Here is a 23,323-nt window from a genome sequence, read left to right on the forward strand (position 1 = left end):
GTTCGACACTTCCTGAGTGTCTCTAAGTCAGGCACAGGGATGGAAGCTAGAGCAGGGAGGTTTAGAGAGATTAAGTGTTGTGCTCTTGGATATACAAGCAGAGCCGAGAGAGAGGATACAGATTTGGTCTCTGAGCCCCAAAGTTATAAAGAGTTAAGAGATAAAAAATGAGTATCAGGGACCTGTTAAAGGAGGATGGAGACCACAGCAGAGCAGCATTCACTTTGTGGAGTGAGGCTCAGGTCTTCTTTTGCTTCAACTCATGCTTCAACTTTTGCTTTCTTTGCTTCCCCCAAGTCTCTGCCCATTCATCAGTCACCCCCAAAGTGTCTTTGTGACTCTAGGATTGACTCACTATAAAATCCCAAACCACATTTTTAACAGCAATGAAAGGGGATAAATGATTTTCTTTATCTAGTTTCTTAACAAATGCTTAATTTTTTTCTTCTAGTAGCTAATTGTCAGTAGAACAATTTTAGTCTGCATAATACGAGAATTTCAATTCAAAACCTAAATGCTAGCTAGTTTAGTACTCAGAATGTTTTTCAGTCATTTCTTTTCTATTACCCTTACTCACCAATATCATGTCAGTTCACTCTATTGTTTATTTTGTGTGCTATCTCCCCAAATAGAGTGAAAGTTTCTTGGATGGCAGGAAACTTCTTTGCACAAGGCTATCTGGTATACTTCATTTAAATAGACAGAGGGAATCATGGACTCCTTTTGCTTAGGCTATCAGAAATCCTAAATTTGACACTCAACTCTGGAAACCCCTTGTAATTTAGTCTTCTAGTTATATTTATTCTCCTCTTCCCTCTTTTGTATTCATTATGACTTGCCTTTTAACCTTCATCTTAATAGACATGCAGACCATTGATTATTGACATTTTAAAAAACTGTAAGTTGATTTTAGAAGGCAGATGAGTCAAGACAAAAAATTAATGCTCATTCAATATGTTTGTTGCAGTAAGACATGTGACGTCAACATTTTAAAGTATCCTTTAGTTATTTAAACTTAAACCCCTTTCCTCATCTATCTTAATTCACTTTGCTCTTAAGAGTTAGATGACGTTCTTAAACTTACCCCATTGATTCCAGAAAATTGCTGAGCCATGTGCAGCATCAATGCCACTAGAATAGGCTGTCGGTAGCTGGAATTGGTGAAGAGCTGAACTATGGAGACTTTCTTTTCACTTGATGCTTCTTCCCTTTCTTTTCTCATCTCAGTGATGTCATTGGTGACATCATCACTTCCTCTGAGTCTTTTCAAGCCTGTCCCCCAAAACGATCAGGTTGACACAACTCAGGTCAAAACAAAAATAAATTTATTTGTATTATGTTAATGAAAGAGCTACAGTTCTGCATAGCCCTTTCTGTTACTTAATAGCATGGGTGTTGGAAATTCTTTCTTGTTAAATTAAATCCTGCTTTTTTATTTCTCAAAAAAGCAGAACATTTCGCTTCATCTTATGACAAACAAAACTGTGATCCTCATTATCATAGAAGGATAATGCAGGAAAGGTGTTTTAGAAGTCTCTGTATGTGGATTTTCTGTTTGGGTTTGTGTGAATGTTTATGGTTGCAAAATGGCATACACCAGTCATATTAAGTGATCTTGCATATTCTTCTTACATGTAATCACTGACTTCATTTGGAAAGCGCTGGTACCAATTTCATGAGTATCCATTCATGCACACTCTTTCTCATTAGCTGATGGTTCCAAAACAATAGGAAGAAAGTAAAACCACCCACAGACTTACTTTTCTTTGCTTTGGCTTCCTCATCCAACTTGATGTAAAGGTATCTGGGGCTTTCTGGACAGAAGAAGAGCAGCAAAGATTGGAAAACAGCTGGCACAGCAGACAGACCAAGCAGGATGTGCCACAGCTCATGATTGCCCAGGATAAAGTCGAGGCCAACGATCTGAGAAGTCAGGGAGGAAGCATGTCAACTGCACATCACTCTGGATCTGCCTTCTGGAACAGTTTGTTGAAAAAGCACATTGGCTATTTGATAGTAATTCCTGACAGCTGTGACTCACGCATGCACAAGATGAAAACTACTGCTAGTGTGTCTCATCTGAACTGAATTATGGACTCTTTGTTCTACAAAGAATTCACCTAGATTTGTTTTCATTAACTCCTATGGGACATTTAGGTTGCGAATCAACCAAACTTTTAAGCACACATTTGATATCTAAAACAACAGCAAAAATCATGCATCTTTGGACCTTTGTTAAAAAAATTTCTTCTTAGGGCTTCCCTGGTGGCGCAGTGGTTGAGAGTCCGCCTGCCGATGCAGGGGACACGGATTCGTGTCCCGGTCCGGGAGGATCCCACATACCGGGGGGCGGCTGGGCCCGTGAGCCATGGCCGCCGAGCCTGCGCGTCCGGAGCCTGTGCTCCGCAACGGGAGAGGCCACAACAGGGAGAGGCCCCAACAGGGAGAGGCCCGCGTAACGCAAAAAAAAAAAAAAAAAAAAAAAAAAATTCTTTTTAGATTACCCAGAACTTAAATAGAATGGGGTTACATAGATAAAACAATTACTCTGATGAGAACTAGTTTTGTGATCCCGACTGCAAGTAGTTTATCCTCTGGATAGCCATAGGTTTGAGGTTCTAGGACTCCCTCTGAGAATGTAGGACAGAAGGAAAGAATAGAGCCAGCTGAACAAGAACTGCTATTGTAAGCATCTGCATATTAAATTTGAGCAGGTAAGATGCTCAGAACAAAGGAAACCTGGGTAGGCAAAATTTTGAAATTTTTTATTCCTTGAAATCTAAATGGAGTAATTTAATTCTAGAATAGCTCCAGCAGTTCAAGACTTGGCTTACCAGGTCACCTCCAGTGCCAACCCCACCACAACTCCAAGGGGAAAAGCGAAGAGTGGAGTAGTAGTACTTTAGCTTTGAGGTAAAAATCCTATACCACCTCCACTACCACCTGTGGAACTGCCTTTTTCCTCTGTGTCATTCTACAGTGAGAGTGGACAATCAGGGAAGGAGAAGTTGGGTAAAGTAGAGGATGGGTGAGGTAGGGGATGGGAGTTTTTACCTGACTAATAAGAATGCCTGTGACAATGGCCAGCTGATGAAGAGCGCCAATAGCGCCCCTGAGCGTGGTTGGAGCAATTTCACCAATGTACATTGGAACCAAGCCTGAAATTAACCCTGAATGAAACATGAACATAAATGTTAAAGTGTATGTAGCCAGGACTATCTTAATAACAATAATTCTGTTTAAGTACAGTCAATATTCTGCTGAAACTCCCTTCCTGAGTTCATTGGAAGGAAGAGCCCTTGTCACCAACAATTACACACAGTTTACACAAAGAATGTTTGTTGATGCGACTCCAAATGAAGTTGTAGTTGGATATACAAATAGAAAGGAATGGTTAGTCATGCATTTGGCAATTATTCATAGCATTGTCTTATTTAGTTAAAAAAATCCATGTTAATATTGAGTTTGTATCACAATGCCTTAGGTTATCTTCAGAAAAGAGACTGAAGAATGCTTTAACAATATTCTTAAAAACACAATAATATTCTCACTCTAGATTTGTGGGATTAAAGGAAATTAGAACTTATCTAGGCCAACTTCTTTACTTGATAAAGGTGAGAAACGACTTAGCCAAGATCACAGTGCAATAGAGTGTTAGTGGAGAACTACAAGCCCTGTCTGAGTTTCCACACTGTGGAGGTGCCTCAAGGTCACAGTTGAGTTGGCCAGGCCAAGGGGGAAGGTGGAAGGGGTTGAGGAACTCAGAGGCTCTTCCTCCAATCCCTCCAACCAGAGCAAACCTAGCTTCTTTATTCTCTCCAAATAATAGGCTTCAGAAAAGATTTTATTTGCATAAGGACTTCTGGTGCTTAAAGGAATACAGAACTTTGAAAAGCTCTAGGCCATTCTGCCTTCTATAGTTTTCCTAGATGCAGATGCAATCAGTCATGTTGGAAATGGCAGAGTATCTAGCGATTTGCTGAGTGCATAAAACGGTCAGAGACTATCAATGAGCAAGGCTGAATGCGATGTTTGGCATTTTCTTAAGAATTTAAAAGTAAGATTTGTCAGAGGCTTCCTCTTAGAGAGACGGCCTACCTATCAAATGTATGAAAGATGCTTTGAGGAATTGTTTCAATATTTTTTTTCAATATTTTTTAATGCTTCAAATTGTTCTTAATATCACATGAACATTTGCATGATTGATACAGCATCTGAATTTCTGCTTTTACATGTAACTCTAATGAGTGGTCTGTTGATCTTAAAGAAGAAGGGAAAAAAAACCCATTTGTTTGGTCCTATTCTAGGCTGTACTATTTTTGTGTAATGCCTAACATTATACCCCAAGAACAGAAAATGCAGATAAGCTCATAGGTCTGAAGTCACATGAACCTGAAGTCAAATTGTATTTCCTATAATTTTTAGCAATTTTAATGCTCATAATAGGATCTGACATAATTTTGAAAGGTGGTTGGAGAGTACAAGTTACTTGGCTATACTAGTGATCGGTTGTTCCATGTTATGTTTACAGCATTTATCTTCGACTTTACCAAAAATACTTTGTAATTTTTTTCTTGCTATATTTTAAAAAATAGAGAGAAAAGATAGAAGAATCATGATTTGGACTTCTTTGATTGTGTTATTATTTGCATTTTACAGAAGAGGAAACTGAGTCTCACATTCAGTTACTAAGGCCAGACAAGGACAGTGCCAGAATCGATTCACTCTGAATCCAAAGCTTTTTCCGCAAGTGGGGTGACTCTTGACCTTGATCAAGCTACCCTTTCAGTTATTTTTATTAGCATTGAAAATAACAAAAAGAGACAAGTAATCTTAGACTTTTGTTTCAACTGATCATTGAAGACTCATGGAATTATAGTCTGTTCCTCTTTGCAGGTAAAAGTGTTAAAAATATTTTATATACCGTTTTGTGCCCTCACCTTTCCTCTCCCACCCCCAATGGATATTATTAGTGGCTATGATTTGGGACAATGGGTGTCACTGGGATTGAGAAGCAAAAGATTTGACTATTTTAGAGAATGCACGATCCTCCCTTTCTGCTGATAAGTCGCTTCAGGTAGTTTGAAAAGCTGTCTCCAAGAAATAGTGATTCAGCTGTTTAGATGTGAAGTTCTTAGGAGGAGCACCCTTCCTCCATTCTGAACTCCTCTACCAACTGATTCTGCCTGATTCCCTCTCCCTATATGGTCAGCACCACTTTAACCCTTCAACCAGCTACATGTGGAAGCATTTAGGGCTAGGGAATGTGGTCTAAGAGATGGGCCAGGATGTCAGGGTCTTTCCAGATAGGAGAGACAGAGACACCAGTGGCCAGGTAGGCCCTAAGGGTAGAGTTAGGGGTCTGGGCATAGCAGTCTTCCGCTGTCTACTGAACAACGGGAGTAATGATAACAGCTAGCACATTTGGCAGCTTGCTGTAGTCACATTCTATGCTGAACACTTATTCTCACAAGCATCTCCAGGAGGTAGATACTGTTATCCTTCTCACTTACTGGATAAGGAAACAAAGTTAAATAATTTGTCTTAGATCGTACAACTAGAAATGTCATCGCTGCGGATAAGAACATACCCTTACAACTCCACTTACTGGTCCCAAACCTCCCTGACTCAGGACTGCAACTTTATGCTACTGCCTTTCCCTTTCATGATGTCACTCGAGGCTCAAAAAAATTCTCTACATGTAACCACATCTGCCTTCAGAATAATTTTCAGATGTGTGTATGTGTTTGTGTGGGAGTGTGCGTGTGCGTGTGCGTGTGCGTGTGCATGACTTACCACAGTAGAGTCCTGATATGCCTCTTCCTGAAATTATAAGAATGTGAGATGGTCCCAATTTCGAAAACCCCATCAAGAGAGCTCCAGCTATTGAGAGAATGTTTGCTACCAACATGGCTTTGATTCTGAAAATTTGAAAAGCAAGAATTATAAATTTAGCATCAAAACTTGATAAAATTATTTGCTTTCAGAGCATGCTGAGATTTTTACCTAAGACTGAATATTTTAATTTTGCTGATGGAGCTAGTTGGGGAATCTTAAACCATGATTGCTACTTTGATCTGTCTGTGGGTTAAAGCATTAACAATACGTAATATATATATAATGGGAGAATTGGGGTTGCAGGTACCTGATCTCCACATTTTGATAGAGATGATTCAATTGTGATGATGACTGGTTTGCTTTAAGATAACACTTCTGACACCTTTTCAAATAGTTAACAATTAAGTTTTCTAGAAGTTGATTGTTTTAAAGAATAATTGCCTGGTGATAGCTAAATTTAATTCTGGAGTTGTAACTTATGACACCCCTTTTCTTTTCTTTTAATGGTACAAGTTTTTAGTTGATATAGATCATGAAAGGAACTTTCAAAGTTAAGTTTTCTCTAGTATGAATTATTTGGAAGTAAATTAAAACATGCTTTTACTTTAAGCCTTATCATAGAGAACTATAGTTATCCGTATTTTGTCATTGTATGCCAGCATATTTCCAGAATCTATGAGTTAATGTCAACCAATGTAAAATATGTAATAAAGCTGACAATAGCAAAAAAACATCATTTTCAAAATTAATCATATGAAAATTGACATTTGCAGGTATCTGATACTCTTCCTCCTGGTAAATGGGAAAGTGAGGTACACAAAAACCTTCTTCAAAGTTCAGTCGATGCTAAGGCCAATAAAAGAATTTGAGTGAACAGGTGTGAAAATTTTTGTCCCACAAAGAAATGTAAGTATCTTGTTATGCTCTATGTCAGTGTTTCAAACTTTACTAGGTGAGCTTTTTCTAAGCAAGTATCTTAAACACCAAACAGATTTTTTTTTTTCTGGAAAATAAAACTATATAATCTCATACTGCAATGATTGCCCAAAAAACCATGTGATGGGCTGGATAATACCCCACAAGGGTCCACACCCTAATCTTCAGACCCTGGGAATATGTTACTTTATATGGCAAAGGGATTTTGCAGATTGGTTAAATTAAGGATTTTGAATTGAAGAGATTATCCAGTCGGGCCCAATGATGTAATCACGACTATCCTTATACTAGGAAGGCAGAAGAGAAGGTGATGTGATGAAAGAAATAAAGCTTGTAGTGATGTGCTCTGAAGATGGAGGAAGGGGCCACAAGCCAAGGAACAGAAGTGGCCACCAGAAGCTGGGAAACGGAAAGGAAATGGACTCTTCCTCAGAGCCTCCAGAAAGAATGAGCCCCGCTGACACTGTGACTTCAGCCAACTGAAACTGAATTTGGGTCTCCAAAACGGTAAGAAAACAAATTTGTGTTGTTTTAAGCCATTAAGTTTGTAGTAATTCATTAGAGCAGTAACGGCAAGCTAGTATATGCAAGTTATCAACTACCCAAAGACAGGTAAATAGAGTGTTTTAGAGCTGACCAGCTTCAGAACTGCATAGTAGACAAAGACAGGGGTGTTCTTCTGTGAAGTGCTTTTTCTCTACACAGGGACAGAGGGCAGGCAAATTCAATAACTTACCCTAGGAAACTGTTACTAGCTAGCTAATAGTATATTCCATTAGGCGGGGAAAAGATAAAAAGTCGTAAAAGAGATAGATAGCCTGAAAGTATTTTTGATGCCGGATTGTTCTAAAGTCCCTCTTCCTTACCACCAGTGGATGCTGGAGCACTCCATACACCTTAAAGGATTTTAACTTCTGCTCAGATGTGAGAAATGGCCAAGAATAAATAATCTAAAAATACACGAAATGGTTGAATCAGGGAGAAAGAAATATATGTCTAAGTATATTTCTTTAAATCTTGCTCTAAATACTTCTGTAGGCATAGGCTTCTTCATCATCATCATCATCTACACTTGCTGCCTGCTCACTTTGTGCCAAGCAGTGTACTAAACCTTTTATATTCATTTTAATTTAATCCTTACAATAATGCCACGAGGGAGGTATTTTTTTCCCCACATTGCAGATGGAGGGAAACATCTTAGAGAACTGAGGTAACTTGCTCATTTTCACATAGCTATTAAGTGACAGAGCTGGGATTTGATCTGTGTGAAACCAAAGGTTAATGCTTTATTTTGGTGAGTTCCATTTTTGATACAAAAGAAAGAACATATTCAAAGGCAAGCTGTGTATACCTTCCTTCACTCATGGTAGTGTGGATTGCCCAGATCATGGTCTCCCCTACCTTACCCTGGTACTTAAATTTTAAGTAAAATTTCACTTTGAGAACTCAAATCTATAAAATAGTGGCTATAGACATCTATTGACTATTAACACAATTACAAGGAAAGATGTTTTTTAAAGCAGTAACGGAAAAGTACACTTTTATTTCCTTTTAACTAGTAAAACAATGACCCTGGCAATAAGGACCATCATGTTAGTTCTCAGTGAATCTCCCTAGAAAAATAGTTTTGTGAGAGAGACTGAACTATTTTGTCTTAATTTTGAAGTTAAAATGATTAGTTTTAGGGCTATTTTCAAGGAGGATCATTTTTCTACTGAGAGTTGGAGGAAGCCTCACTTTTAGTTCACAATAAATAATTTGATAAATGGTCATTTGACATTGTTTTGGTCGTTTGACATTGTTGATGCTAAATCCTAAGACCTTTGTTTTTGTTTTTGGCTGCGCTTCATCTTAGTTGCAGCCTGCAGGATCTTCGTTGTGGCATGTTTTAGTTGCGGCATGAGGGATCTGTAGTTGAGGCATTCAGGCTCTTAGTTGTGGCATGCATGTGGGATCTAGTTCCCCGACCAGGGATTGAACCTGGACCCTCTGCTTTGGCAGCACAGAGTCTTACCCACTGGACCACCAGGGACGCCCCTAAATCCTAAGACTTGAGAAGACAAGCATCCTGATTCCATCACCAGGACACTAATTAAATGTTTTAGAGTAAGTCACTGGATTGTTAGAATCTCTTCTCTAAATGAGGGACAAGGGCTTAAATTTTTTCCTCAGTGATGAGAAGAAGTATAAAACGTCAAAAGCTGCTAAAAGAGTTGGTCTATCCATATTTAAAAATTTAACTTAGCTTTGCTTAATTTTATTTATTTTAGACATAATTAATCTAGAAAAATTTCCAACTATTGCTTAAACCAACTTGGTGCAAATTGAAATGATTTTTCAATTTTTTAAATAATTAAAGCCAGTTAATGACCTGCATAATTTATGGATACTGATTTAAAGATCAGCTAAGCACCAGTAAGTTGATAACAATTTGAAGAACTGACCATTTTCTTTTATGGTAGAGGAAGTCCCTCTCAAATAAGAGTAAGAATAAAACTTGCATTACCATGCTACCCATTACTTAAGAGAAATTCTTACAGTCTTACTATATAAAAGCTCCAGTACAAGAGGAAGAACTTATCAGAATTTAATAACCAAAGAGGGAAAACTATAATTTAAAGTAGGAATTTTAGGACTTCTCTGGTGGTCCGGTGGTTAAGACTCTGCACTTCCACTGCAGGAGGTGCGGGTTCGACCCCCGGTCAGGGAATTAAGATTCCTGCATGCCATGTGGCGTGGCCAAGAAAACAAAAAGTAGGGATTTTACTAATTAAATGAGGGACTTCCCTGGTGGTCCAGTGGTAAAGAATCCGCCTTCCAATACAGGGGACGTGGGTTAGATCCCTGGTCGGGAAACTAAGATCCCACGTGCTGCAGGGCAACTAAGCCCACGCGCCACAACTACTGAGCTCACGCACCTCAATGAGAGAGAGAAAAGCCGCACGCCACAACTAGAGAGAAACCTGAGCAGATTGCGTGCCGTAACAAAAAAGATCCTACATGCCTCAACAAAGATCCTGTGTGCCGCAACTAAGACCCAACGCAGCCAAAAAAAAGGAAAATAAATAAATACAATAAATAAATATTTTAAAAAATAGTTAAACGAATTGTAATCCAGTATTACTAAGATAGTTGCCTATATCATTTAGAACTTTAAAGGTTTTGCATTTTCTAAATTTTCCATATTTGCATGTTTTTATCGTGAGATAAAAAGTGATAAAAGATGGAGGCAAAGAGCAGAAAATAAATCTAAAGAAATAACCGTTTTATTTTCTGTTTTACTTCCTCTCTGTGGGGGTGGGGGGGATCCAAGAGCTTTAGTACATCACATGACTAAGTGAAATTTGAGTGTAAAGGAGTTCCACTGATGTTTTTAATCCAAAACACATAATAGAAACCAGAGTAGAGAAATGGAGACACCACTTGCTTCAGCCCTTTGTTGGGGCTTTGAGATAAAAGGAGCAGCAGCTAGAAACCCCACGCCAAGTATATTGGGCAACTGGGAGCGGGGGATATTGACTGGACCTTAGGACCTGACTGATCCAAATGTCAAATTCTAATCTGAAAATGAAAACCTGGATGTCTGAGAAATGGAGCAATTTGATGAAGCCAGCAATCGACTCCCAGGTTAAAAATTCCACGCTTGACTCCCCACTGAGTTCCTGAGTAAACCATTTGTGCGGTGGTTTCTCAATATGTTTTACAAGTTACAAAGTCAGAGAATCAGAGTGATTATCTAGAAATACACACCAAACTCACTTTTGCTGCAAATGCCTCCACTATTAAGCCAATGGTTGCAACAGATTTTTCCATTATTTGGTCCAATACCAACCTAACTCATAGGGTCGTGAGTTGAAAAAACAACTCTGAAACTATTCCACAAAAGGAAAGATGATTTCTTTCTAAACAAATTATGACACCCAAAATAGTGAAGTTTCTGTGTTTCTGCTTGTTTATGAAATTTGCCTACCTTCCAAGCTGGTCTCCAAGCAACCCACCAAAGAATGAGGCAATCATTCCACCAACTGGAAAGCTGGACACAGACAGGGACCAGAACATGGTGATGAGGCTAGCAGATGCCACAGGCTCTTCCTCAGCCCAAGGGGTTGGTGTTGGGACCCCTAGGAATTGGCTTGTGGGTAGGTCCTCTGTACTGTTGATAGCATAGCTGTTGATAGCTTTTCGGTCATCAAGCGGAACACCCAAAACATGTCTATAATGGGTTATTATTACCTAAGGAGATAAAATAAAGAAAAATAGCTCCAATATTTCAAACATTCTGTATATTTTTTGTTTGTTTTTCCTTTAAAATATTTGTTAGGTGTTTAAACAGGATTATCTCAATTATGTGTGTTATGCACATACTAACGCATATAGTTGTCTCAGTTGACCATATCCTATAAAACAGAGGTCACAAATTCCAGTGCCAACAGGAACCAGACAGGAACAAACAAGTGAAGGAGGCAAGAAGGATCTTGATGACTAGAGGACTGAAATGCTGTCTGTAATTTGGAGAATGTAATAGTGAGTTGGCAGAATTTATTTGTCCCATCTGAAGGAGGAAGTTGCAATGTGAGACTAGTGTTGCATGACCTTTAATTTTTTTTTTAACATCTTTGTTGGAGTATAATTGCTTTACAATGTTGTGTTAGTTTCTGCTGTATAACAAAGTGAATCAGCTATATGTATACATATATCCCCGTATCCCCTCCCTCTTGCGCCTCCCTCCCACCCTCTAGGTGGTCACAAAGCACCGAGCTGATCTCCCTGTGCTATGAGGCTGCTTCCCACTAGCTATCTATTTTACATTTGGTAGTGAATATATGTCCATGCCACTCTCTTACTTCGTCCCAGCTTACCTTTCCCCCTCTCCATGTCCTCAAGTCCATTCTCTACGTCTGAGTCTTTATTCTTGTCCTGCCCCTAGGTTCATCAGAACCTTTTTTTTTTTTTTTTTAGATTCCATATATATGTGTTAGCATATGGTATTTGTTTTTCTCTTTCTGACTTACTTCACTCTGTATGACAGTCTCTAGGTCCATCCACCTCACTACAAATAACTCAATTTTGTTTCTTTTTATGGCTGAGTAATATTCCATTGTATATATGTGCCACATCTTCTTTATCCAGTTATCTGTTGATGGACACTTGGGTTGCTTCCATGTCCTGGCTATTGTAAATAGAGCTGCAGTGAACATTGTGGTACATGTATCTTTTTGAATTATGGTTTTCTCAGGGTATATGCCCAGTAGTGGGATTGCTGGGTCATATGGTAGTTCTATTTTTAGTTTTTTAAGGACCCTCCATACTGTTCTCCATAGTGGCTGTATCAATTTACATTTCCACCAACAGTGCAAGAGAGTTCCCTTTTCTCCACACCCTCTCCAGCATTTATTGTTTGTAGGTTTTTTGATGATGGCCATTCTGACCGGTGTGAGGTGATACCTCACTGTAGTTTTGATTTGCATTTCTCTAATGATTAGTGATGTTGAGCATCCTTTCATGTATTTCTTGGCAATCTGTATATCTTCTTTGGAGAAATGTCTATTTATGACCTTTAATTTTTAACGAGAAGCCAGAAATCTGGATTTTTATGTAAAATTCTTCAAGTTTTAAAGGTTGGCAACTATCCAAATTGAAAATATCCTGCAGGTTGAAAAGATATATTTTCACTCCACTGTTACCCCTGCATAGCAGGATTTTAATTGGCTTCTGTAAATATTTTAATAGAAACATAAAAGTAGGTATAAGAATAAAGATTGGGAAAGATGAGGCCCATAATAAAGTTGGTATACAAATTCAAACACTAGGTGCTGTATCCTTGCTTTAGGTGAGCTCTAAATTTATTAATAAGCTTCCTAGCAGCCAGTGAAGAGAGAGGAAAACAGTCATATATACTGGTGAATTCTGAAGATCAAAAACAACTCAGTAGTACCTGAGAAGGTATTGAGACCTGAAGGAAGTTTCTTGTACGGGTCCTCACAGAGTTCAGTATGTAACAGAATAAACAATTTCAAAACTAGATTTCACAGTGCCATATTTTATAATGTGTTTCAGTAGAGGTAAAGATCAAACAAAAGTATAATCGAGTAAAGGCACATCCTTCAGGCTCTCTTCCGTCTGTGTCATTCCTCTGGATGAGTCGGTCACTATGCAGCAGCAATGAGCTGGGAGGACCTCTGACAAGGACCTGGAATGCAGCTGCCCTAGGTTGCCAGTCCTGGGCAAAGTCCTATGTGGTAAAATCAGCTGATGAAGGAGAGAATGATATCCTCTTACAATAAAAGAAGTCTGATCCAGACATTTACCTCATGGAAGGCCACTCTATATGGATAATATACACAGAAGAAAGGCTGAAAGGAAATATCCCAAATGTTCTCAGCAGTTTGCTCTACATGAATAATCATGAATTTTTTTCTTCTAAAATTTTCTGCAACAGGCATGCATAGTTTTCATATTCGTAAAAAAAGTGTGACTTTAAAATACCCTAAAACAATTCCAAATGTCATTCTGCTAATAAAAACAAATGGGCCTGAATGACTCTTCTTACGTAATAGTGTTTAAGCAGCTCTTTCCATACAGAAGGAAGGGGTTATAGAGAGGGCACTAAGCCGGATGCCGGTGGGGGATCTCTGTGTTTAGGTTTGGCTCTAGGACTTGGATTGGAGGAGGGGAAACCTTAGATTAATTTTCCCTCCAAGACTGAAGAGGATGCTTTAAATAAGGATTTGAAAACTTCTCCCACAAGAAGAGAAAAGGTTCTACCAATTCCAAATTTCAAGAATCCTGTTAAATTAGCATGTGTTGTCATCACCCACAGAAAAAATAGTGTGGCCCCCAGAGTTATTCCCTAAGTCTCTCAGCCTTGGCAAGGGCCACACTCATGATGCTATGTGGTACCTAACCAGAGCACATCTTTTAGTTCAAGGAGCAACGCTTTTCAGCAGATGGACTGTGGCAAGTACACATTTCACACGTTCACACCCTGTAGTCTCTTACATTTTCCTTGGAGTCCAGTGTCATAAGAGAAGCAGATGAAATATGATGGATTCATAGAAGGCACCGAACAAATGCTTGTACCATCACCTTATGTCACCCCTTCCCCTAGCTTCTCTTCTCTCTCTCTCTCTGTCTCTTTCTCTCTCTCTTCTTCATTCACTAAACGCTTTTTTGTTTACATCAATCATTGTGCTTGGCACTGGTGCTAGGAAGAAGAATAAGACGTCAATCCCACCCTAAACGACCTGACAGTCTGATTCAGAGCAGAGGGAACGAAGTCCTGGTTTCCCCACTTACAGGCTGTGGGATCTGAGAAAAATGACATCCTTCTCCTGTCTATTCACTGGAAACCAGAGTAGGGATGCACAAAGTAAATGAGAAAATGACAGAAATTATTCAATATTTTAAAAAAATACCCATTCAGATAGTCAACATGGAGAAAACCCAAACTTTGTTGGCCTTGTTGACTATTATTTAAAGGTTTTGTATTATTTTACTTTGGATCACCTATGGGACACAGGAGTAGGGGGAAGGACTAGAATCTTGTTAGTCTTAGGGCTCCTAAGTGTTTTTTGTTTGCTTGTCGTTTTTTTTTTCTTGTGATGAGAACTCAGGATTCACCGTCTCAAAACCTTTCATATATAACATACAGCAGTGTTAATTATATTTACCATGTTGTACCTTACATCCCTAGTGCTTATTTATCCTATACCTGGAAGTTTGTACCTTTGACCTCCTTCATCCAATTCCATCCCCTCCCCTGCCTACCCCCCACCCCCGCAGGGTTCCAAAATGTTTTAATCTGGACAAGAAATGGGCATAATAAGGTTGTTGTGTGAGTCAAATGGGGGAGAGCATATGTTAGTGCCTGACGCACAGTGAGTTGGTGCTCAATACATGTTTGTGCACTGAAACAACCTTATCCTTCCATTGTTTCCTCTTATTCCCTGGCATTTTCATCTGTGCGTCTGGAAGCTCTGAATGTATGCTTCAATCAGCTCTTAAATTTTTTTAAAAAAAATCCTTAGGCACGTGGTATTCTAGCTGGAGTTTTCTGTGAGCTCAGCGAATAGCTGAATCAGAGATCAAGGATTATTTATTACTCTTTCTTTTTCTGTGAGGGTTTTAAAGTGAGGGGTCAAGGCCAAGTTATCAGCCTTGGAACCACACATGTGGAACCTGACAGAAGACCAGGATTATCCCGTGTTCTCTGTGTGGACACACCTTATCTCTCTGGATGTGGAGCAGATACCTTTCTGTCACTGATAGAAATTACCAAAAAGAGAACTTGGGCATGTTTCACTTGCCTGTTGAGGTGCATTGATCACGCCAATGTCATATCCAAACTGGAAGGAACCCAGCACGGCAGTAAAGACAGTAAAAACCAAGGTCCTGGTGACCTGTGGGGAATGAAACACAGGGTTGGGAAACACCAGGCAATTCCAGTTACCATCGCCCCATCACTCTGCAGCTTGGACTTCTGACAGGCTCCACTGGCTGGTTCTTGCCCCTTGATACTCATTCATTGTGTGCCCTATGCTCCTGGCAGGGCTCATTCATATGGGACTGTGGGCACCTTTCATTTCCCCTACACTGCTAAAGCAGCAAAAATCTGGGACAGCTTCGTCCAGGGGAGGAACCAGACATCCTTTTCCATATATATATATGTGTGTGTATATTCTTTTAAGCTTCAAAATCAGGACTGTGAACTAGAATTGCTGCTGACTAGAGGACACTGCCAAGATAAAAAGTTTGTTTTTTTTGTTGTTTTGTTTTTTAAAAACAGTTTTAAAATAAAATTTTAAAAATCATTGAAAAGTCAAATAAGACACCAGTAACAAAGAGATAGGGAGTTCTCCTGGACATTGCCATGATTCAGAAACACCTCACAACTCATCTAAGAGGCATCACAATCCACATCAACATCTAGGTAAAATACTTTTCAGGATCTGCAACTTGTTGAACCTAGAGTTGTGAATTAAGGGATATTATTTTCTCCCGAACTTCATGCAGCTACAAAAAACTGTAGAAAGTGGCAGAGCATCCATCTCTTTCAACTTACAATTACATGTCTGACCATCTTAGAGAGATCAGATCATGCATAGAGAGTCACATGTAAGGATATCTGATGCATTTTTGTGCATGTTATAGCAAGAAGTGTGGGAAGAACCTAAATGTCATTCAACGGAATGGCCAAATAGATTCAAATACATCATGGTACCTACAACACATTATGCAGCAGTTAGAATAATGTGATTGTTATATACTGACTTTTTAAGTGACAAAGGAAATTGTGAAATCTCATTATTTTTTTAAAAAGACTTAAACCTAAAAAAAAAAAAAAAGACTTAAACCTAAGTGTTATTTGATGTGTGTGTGTTTTATGTAACTCATAGAATATTTTCTTGAAGAACAAACACCAAAAGGCTGACCTTTGAGGAGGAATGTGAGATTGGAGAGGTGGGGTAAAAGAGTATTTTTCTTTTATTTATATTATTATACATTTTGTAAGGAAAATATTTCATGTATAATTATGTAATTTGAAATTTTAAAGTAAATGACATGAGATATAGTAGGAACTTTGTTGAATGAATTAATGAGTCATATCAACACAGCGTTAATTCCCGCTCTGATACTTAGTGGGTATGTGACCCAAGCCACTTTCCCTATTTAGTCTTCAGTTTTTCTCTCAATTGGCAAATAATTGTAAATCCCCCTACTCCAGCATGAAGAATAGCTAATTAATCAGACCTCCTTATTCCCCAATTAAATTTCTGGAGATCAGAAATTTCACAGTGTCATCATCAACAAAGTATTATCACAGTACCACCCTGAGAGCCCTTGAAGTTACTGTCTAGTGGTCCTAAAACCAGACTTTACTTGAAGAGCTTATTACATGTGTAGCTTCCTGGGGCTCACCTCGGATCTACTAGTGGATTGGAATCTCTGGGGTGATGATTGGGAATCTGTATATTCCCTCTCTTTCTACTAATTCAGAATTAATTGCAGGTGGCCCCTATGTAGACTTTCCCTCCCAGTAACTTTGTTCCCTGAAAGACAAGACATCAAAGCTGACCCAAATTACATGCTAATATGATATATATATATCTCCAAAGAACCATATAATATCATATAACTATGAAGCATATATATAATATCTTATATATCATATAATTATATAATTCACATTTGTATTTATTAGATATAAATCATATATACATATAGTTATTTATTAATAATCAATAGTAAAATAATTATAAATAAAATATATGTAAAAAGCGCACATGTGTGAGTGCTTGCACACACAAATACACACACATGGTATGGTTATGGTGTGTGGGATTACAAGAGACTTTGAATTATCCTCTGAAATGGAACTGGAGACATCTAAAACGCAATGGCTCAGGCAGCCAAAGCTAAGATGAGGTTCCATTCACTTGGTTGGAGATTTCTCCTTGAATCCTTTTTCCCTTTAAGCTGTTTCCAAGGACAGAGAATTTCATTTACAGATAGCATCATTAGTAATGAGGGGACCAAGAAGCGCCTTAAGCAGGCTTTAACCCCCTTCTTGATAATCTCCATTACTACAGCCTGGACAATCTTGATGTTAGCTGCAATGCAAACAGAGCTTCAATGCCTAATACTGATTATTTTGCCTACCGCATGCCATTCATGGCTGTATGCGTATTGTCATTTACCTGTAATAGTTTTCTCTTGTTGCTATTACAAATAACCAAACAAAGCAGTGGCTTAAATAACACAAATTTATTATTTTACAGTTTTTGTAGGTCAGAAGTCTGACACTAGTCTCATCAGACTAAAATTAAAGTGTTGGCAAGCTGTGTTCCTTTCTGGAGGATGTAGGGGAAAATTTGGGCTGATGATAGAATTTAGTTCCTTGTGGTTGAAGGACCAGGGTCTGTGCTAGCTGTAAAGCAAGGGCCATTCCCAGCTTTACAGCATTCCTTGATTAGTCATGCCCTTCCTCCATCTTCATAGCCGGAATCTCCCTATCTCAAGGTCCATAACGGTAATGGCGTTTGTAAAGCCCTTTTTACTATGTGAGGTAACATATTCACAGGTTCTGGGGACAAGGTTGTGGACAGCTTTTTTTTTTATTTATTTTATTTATTTATTTATTTTGGCTGCGCTGGGTCTTAGTCGTGGCACCCAGGATCTTTGTTGTGGCATGCGGGATCTTTTAGTTGCAGCATGCTAACTCTTAGTTGCAGCATGCATGCAGGATCTTGTTCCCTGACCAGGGATCGAACCCCGGCCCCTGCATTGGGAGCACAGAGTCTTACCCACTGGACCACCAGGGAAGTCCTGTGGACATCTTTTGAGGACCATTATTCTGCCAACCACACTCCTCATGACAGTACCATTAGTATCCCTATTTTATAGATGACTAGACTAGTTAAAGTCTTACAGCCAGTAACTTGTATTGATAGAATAATGATTTGGATCCAGAACTTATGCTTTTAATTACTTGGTTATTTTGCATTTCTCATTGATCAGAAACAAACATTCACAAGCCAAACAGATCTGAAACTCTAGGATCCTAATCTTTCTAAATTGAAAAAAAAGAAACTAAGAGTGCACGTATTTATAGGATTTGCCGATTGTGATGCTGAAGCAAATCAGCAAACAATGACCAGTTCCAAGTGCATTTTCTATTTTCCCACCACTCACCGCACAAATCCCCTCCTTCCTCACACACCCATAAAAAGCTTTTGTGAGGGCTTCCCTGGTGGCGCAGTGGTTGAGAGTCTGCCTGCCGATTCAGGGGACACGGGTTCATGCCCCGATCCGGGCACGGCTGCTGAGCCTGCGTGTCCGGAGCCTGTGCTCCACAACGGGAGAGGCCACAACAGTGAGAGGCCCACGTACCGCAAAAAAAAATAAAATAAAATAAAAAACTTTTGTGAGGTTTCTGATGAAAATCAAAAAGGGCAAACAAAGGCTACTCAACTGCTCATCTGTAGCTCAGCTGAAGAAGAACCTCAGGTCCTACCCAACACCAAGCCCAGGGCTACGACATACTTGCCCAGTTTCATCCCTGCATCTCCTTTTCTTCCGTGGCAGAGTCTCCCAGCACTTTGGTCTTAGGCCGCTGAGCCTGCGCGTCTGGAGCCTGTGCTCCGCAACGAGAGAGGCCACAACAGTGAGAGGCCCGCGTACCGCAAAAAAAAACCAAAAAAAAAACAGATCTCTGGAACTCCTGTCCCATTACCTTCCAATTAAATTGTTCTAAGTCATTGCTATAGAAATATTGGAGCTGCCCCTAAGATCACTTTCTCACATTATAGGGATAACAAAAAAGCCACTGTGAAGGAGATAAGAGAGGTTTTAAACATTTAGAAATCTTAGGGTGTTCTTAAAGTCTTGGTCCTCTGGTCTCCCTGGCTTCTTTTTCAGCGTTGGCTCTGGTACTGCCACCCATGGCCTGAAGTTCCCCACTTTAACTCCTTGAGATAGAAATTTCACCCAGTTGGTCAGATAAGGAGCAATCTCATTTATTTTAATCGGGCCACTTGAATTCCAAACCAAAGTGATCATACCAAATATCAAAGCCTCTGGAACTGTTTGATTGCATTTTTTTGTTTGTTTTCTACCTCTTATTTTCAGGTTTGATTTCCCTCTCTGAACTCCATTTTGAACTGGCTCTTCGCTTCCCATCATTTCTTTTTCCATTGTGAAATAAAAAGAGATAACATTTGTAGTTAACCTTGTGGTTAGACTTGGTCAAAGAAAGTTTTGTTTATGAGAGGGAAAATTTCTGAAAACTACTAAACAACTAAGTTTGAATTGGCCCATTAACCTCCATTCATTCAATCTAATATCCAAGAGGTTGACTCAAGGATAGGTACATAGGAGCTAGTGAAAACAGTGAGAACTTAGAGAGGAACTTACTCTTGTCCAGGCTCTGTGTTCTAAATGGTTTGCCTGTTCTCTCAACAACCTTGTAGGTGGAAATTATTATACCATTTTACATATGGGAAAAGGTAATGATATGGAAAGGGTAATGAACTCATCTAAAGGCCATATATCCACCAAGTGGCAGAAGATATTCAAGCCTTTTCTCTCAACTTCTTCATAGGTAACAAGGTATTAAGCATGCACTTTTAGAAAGACTGTCTTCATTTAGAGCTTAATAATTTTAAGTTAAAGAAACTATGTTCTATATCCAATTAAAAATATGCTGCTGGATAAATGTAGAAGAGTAGAATGGGCAAGTGGCTGAACCTTAACATAAAACAAATGTGGGGCTTCCCTGGTGACGCAGTGGTTGAGAGTCTGCCTGCCGATGCAGGGGACATGGGTTCTTGCCCCGGTCCGGGACGATCCCACATGCCGCGGAGCGGCTGGGCCCGTGAGCCGTGGCTGCTGAGCCTGCGCATCCAGAGCCTGTGCTCTGCAACGGGAGAGGCCACAACAGTGAGAGGCCCGCGTACCTCAAAAAAAAAAACCCAAACAAACAACAAAAAAACCCAGATGTGGTGTTTATTTTGTGGCTTAGAAATCAGATGGAGTCTATTAGGAAAAACAAGTAGGCTTGGGAGTCAGAAAACCTGGAAGAGTCCCAGCTAGGCCCTTAACATCCCCAAATCTCAGTTTCTTTACCCCGCAAATGGGTATAATAATAGTTAATGCATAGATTTGTTACAAAGGCTGAATAAGATACATACTGTGGTCTTCCTATAAATAGTGAAAGGGCTAAAAACCAACTGATCTTTAATCACATCATTATCATCTCATTTATCACTCTTGCCAAACAACCACCTGTCAAATTTTTAGAAATCACCAGTAATCTTCACAACACTACTGCAAAGTACATGAAATTATCCCCATTTTACAGGTGAGGAAACCAGGGCTCAGAGATGAAGTGGTATGCCCAACACACATAGCTGATGAATAACAGATACTCTTGTATTGGAAACCAGAGCTCATCTTAAACTCCCACTGCTAAACAAAAAGGCAGATTTTCAGCATCTATTGATTGACTAGGTAGGGAGCAGAGCTTGTACTCTTTCCTCTACAAAATACTATGTACACCAACCCCAAGGCTATCTTGCACCCAACTTTGGAAAAGTCCAGGAGCTTCTCAAGCCATAGAATTTTCAAGCTGAAAGGGACCTTTGAGAGCAATGGATTCTAGGCTAATCTCTTCCTTTTTCAGTTGAAGAATCTGAGTCCAAGTCTTTTGAATTATACAGTGCATTACTGGGTATATCCAGAGTGAGAACCCAGGTCCCCTAACCCTCAGTCTCATGCTTAGTTCACTGCTTTCAAAGTCTGGGTGGTTTTACAAAGCTATAACATTGTGCTTTACATCAGTTCTCATTCTTTCTGGGTTCCCTTTTTAGGCAATTCCTTAATTCTCAAGAGAAGTACTACAACACAATTTCTAAAGGCCCCTAAGAGAATTTAAGGATAGTTCTATATGAAACTTGATCATAGGCTATGTGCCAGGCACTGTGGTTAAGCACCTTTCTTTTTGCAACATCTACCAAACTTCAGTTGTTTGAACACTACCTTCATAATTTTTGCCAAATCTACATACCATCTGTATAGTTATTAACTTAATATTTGTCTTTATACTATTTTTAAAGTTTTAACTACTTTAGCTGTATCCTGGGCTGTTATAGGAAATCATGAAATCCTAGTTATTCCTTAAATACACATTATATAAATACATAACTATTGACATTAAAATGTTTGTCAACTGAGTTTCTCTAATATTATCTCATTTAATTACACCCATACAGTAGAGAACTATTATAATCCCTGTATATCCCATACTATATCCTTATGTTATATCCCAATGTGTTCTTAATTTGTTGCAATAGAGAAAAGCACTCGAGAAAATCATACAGACTACTCAGAAAACAGAGAAAATATCCTTAAAATCTCAATTAGTGGATAGGCCAGTTAAATAACTTAACCCCAGTATCACAGCAGGTAAGTACACTCCAAATCCAGGTCCCTGACTGCAAAGCCTGTGCTCCTAGCCTTGTCACTTACTGACATGAAAGATGGCTCAGCAGAGTAAGTTACACCAGATCAGAACTTAGAGGTCCTACTCTAACATGCACTTACCCACTTGTATGATTGTGTGCAGAGGTGGGTGCATTTGGTTGGGGGATACTTAGAAGACAGCAACAGCACTATACCCTTTTTATTTTCAAGTTTTTATTTTGAAAAGTATATCTACAGAGAAGTTGAAAGAGTAGTGCAGTGAACACTCCATAACCTTCCCCTATGTTCACCAATGGCTAACCTTTACCACATTTGTTTAACTCTGTGTGTGTGTGTGTGTGTGTGTGTTGTTTTGGCTGAATCATTTGAAAATAAGTAACAGATAGTTGTGTCACTTCACTCCTAAATACTTCAGCATGTATTCACTAAGAACATAGACATTCTCCTACATAATTACAATACCATTATCATATCCAAGAATGTAATAGTTATAAAACATTATCTAATATACCATTTTCAAAATTTCTCACTATCCCCATATTGTCCCTTAGAGCTGTTTTCTTCCTCCTTCCACCATCTAAGATCACTTGTTGCATTTGGTTATCAGTTCTTCTTAGTCTCCTTTAATCTAAAAGAGGCCTTCTACCCCTTGTTTTTCGAATATTGATCTTTTTGAAGATTTCAGATCCGTTTCACCATTAGTTAGATTTGGGTTAATATGCCTTTTTTTGCACATTCCTTCCATAATATGGTTATGTAGTACCACTCAAGAAAACATTACACAGACTAGTCAGAAAAGAGAGCAAATATCCTTAAAGTCCCAATTACTGAATAAAAAATATGATTTTTTTAGCAGCCAAACTATCAATCGGCCAAGAGAAGTAGCTTTGATATGTGACAGCTACACCCAACGTCCCCCAAATCCTCAACATGCTCACTGACTTCAACAGATTTCCCTATTCATGTCCTCAAATGGACACAATACGACTGTACCTTATCTTCTGTCATATTGTGGGTTGGAGTCCTCCTCTTAATTCCCAGTCCTGTAGTGAGTGTGGCAGATACAGTGGCCAGTCCCTGACTGTCCTCCTCCAGCTTCCTGAGACTAGTTATACATTAGAGTAGGAGGAGCAAAGCAAAGAAGGCATGAGGCCAAGTCTAATCCTGGGCAGAGGGTGAATATTGATGGGAATCCAATCAATAAATGCTTTGCCTCTGTGACTTGTGGCTTCAATGCCTTTGTTCCACCAGGAAAGATGATGGGAGCAGGTCCCTTAGGTGTAAGTTAGAAACCAGAGGCGGTCATGTTTTAAGGCACGTTCTAAATGGGGCAGTAACCAGGGGCAGGTGAAAAAAGAAATCTTTGGGGTCTTTTGTCGAAAATGAGAGAAGCTGGGCTGCCATGCTATGCCGTGGGGAAAAGAAAGACAGGTGCGTGGGAGGCACATGCACTGCCCTGCAGAGAAACAGTTCTGTGGTGCTTTGCGCTTCAGAGCTGGACTGTGTGGCCAGAGCTCACTGTAGGCTTGAGTGGTTACCTGAATGCGTTTGGAGAGTCAGGAACTTGGGT

The 23,323-nt window shown here is 39.3% G+C and overlaps 1 protein-coding gene and 1 non-coding gene across 2 annotated transcripts in view; both read right to left on the reverse strand.

Annotated features, from left to right (window-relative positions):
- SLC2A2 (solute carrier family 2 member 2) overlaps positions 1 to 22,824 on the reverse strand; it is a 33,876-nt gene extending 11,052 nt beyond the window's left edge. Inside the window, exons 1-7 of the mRNA XM_067738022.1 lie at positions 22,747 to 22,824; positions 15,081 to 15,173; positions 10,745 to 11,007; positions 5,797 to 5,921; positions 3,055 to 3,170; positions 1,761 to 1,923; positions 1,085 to 1,272 (exon numbers count right to left, since the gene is read on the reverse strand). Of these exons, the coding sequence (XP_067594123.1) occupies positions 1,085 to 1,272; positions 1,761 to 1,923; positions 3,055 to 3,170; positions 5,797 to 5,921; positions 10,745 to 11,007; positions 15,081 to 15,173; positions 22,747 to 22,761 (963 nt within the window). The 5' untranslated portion in view covers positions 22,762 to 22,824. The remainder of the gene's footprint in view (positions 1 to 1,084; positions 1,273 to 1,760; positions 1,924 to 3,054; positions 3,171 to 5,796; positions 5,922 to 10,744; positions 11,008 to 15,080; positions 15,174 to 22,746) is intronic.
- Positions 8,734 to 8,806, reverse strand: TRNAG-GCC (transfer RNA glycine (anticodon GCC)). Its single transcript has one exon. It is a non-coding gene; the product is annotated as a tRNA-Gly (tRNA).
- Positions 22,825 to 23,323: the final 499 nt, after the last annotated feature.

This window comes from Pseudorca crassidens, chromosome 5 (assembly GCF_039906515.1).
Source record: "Pseudorca crassidens isolate mPseCra1 chromosome 5, mPseCra1.hap1, whole genome shotgun sequence".
Classification (NCBI taxonomy): domain Eukaryota; kingdom Metazoa; phylum Chordata; class Mammalia; order Artiodactyla; family Delphinidae; genus Pseudorca; species Pseudorca crassidens.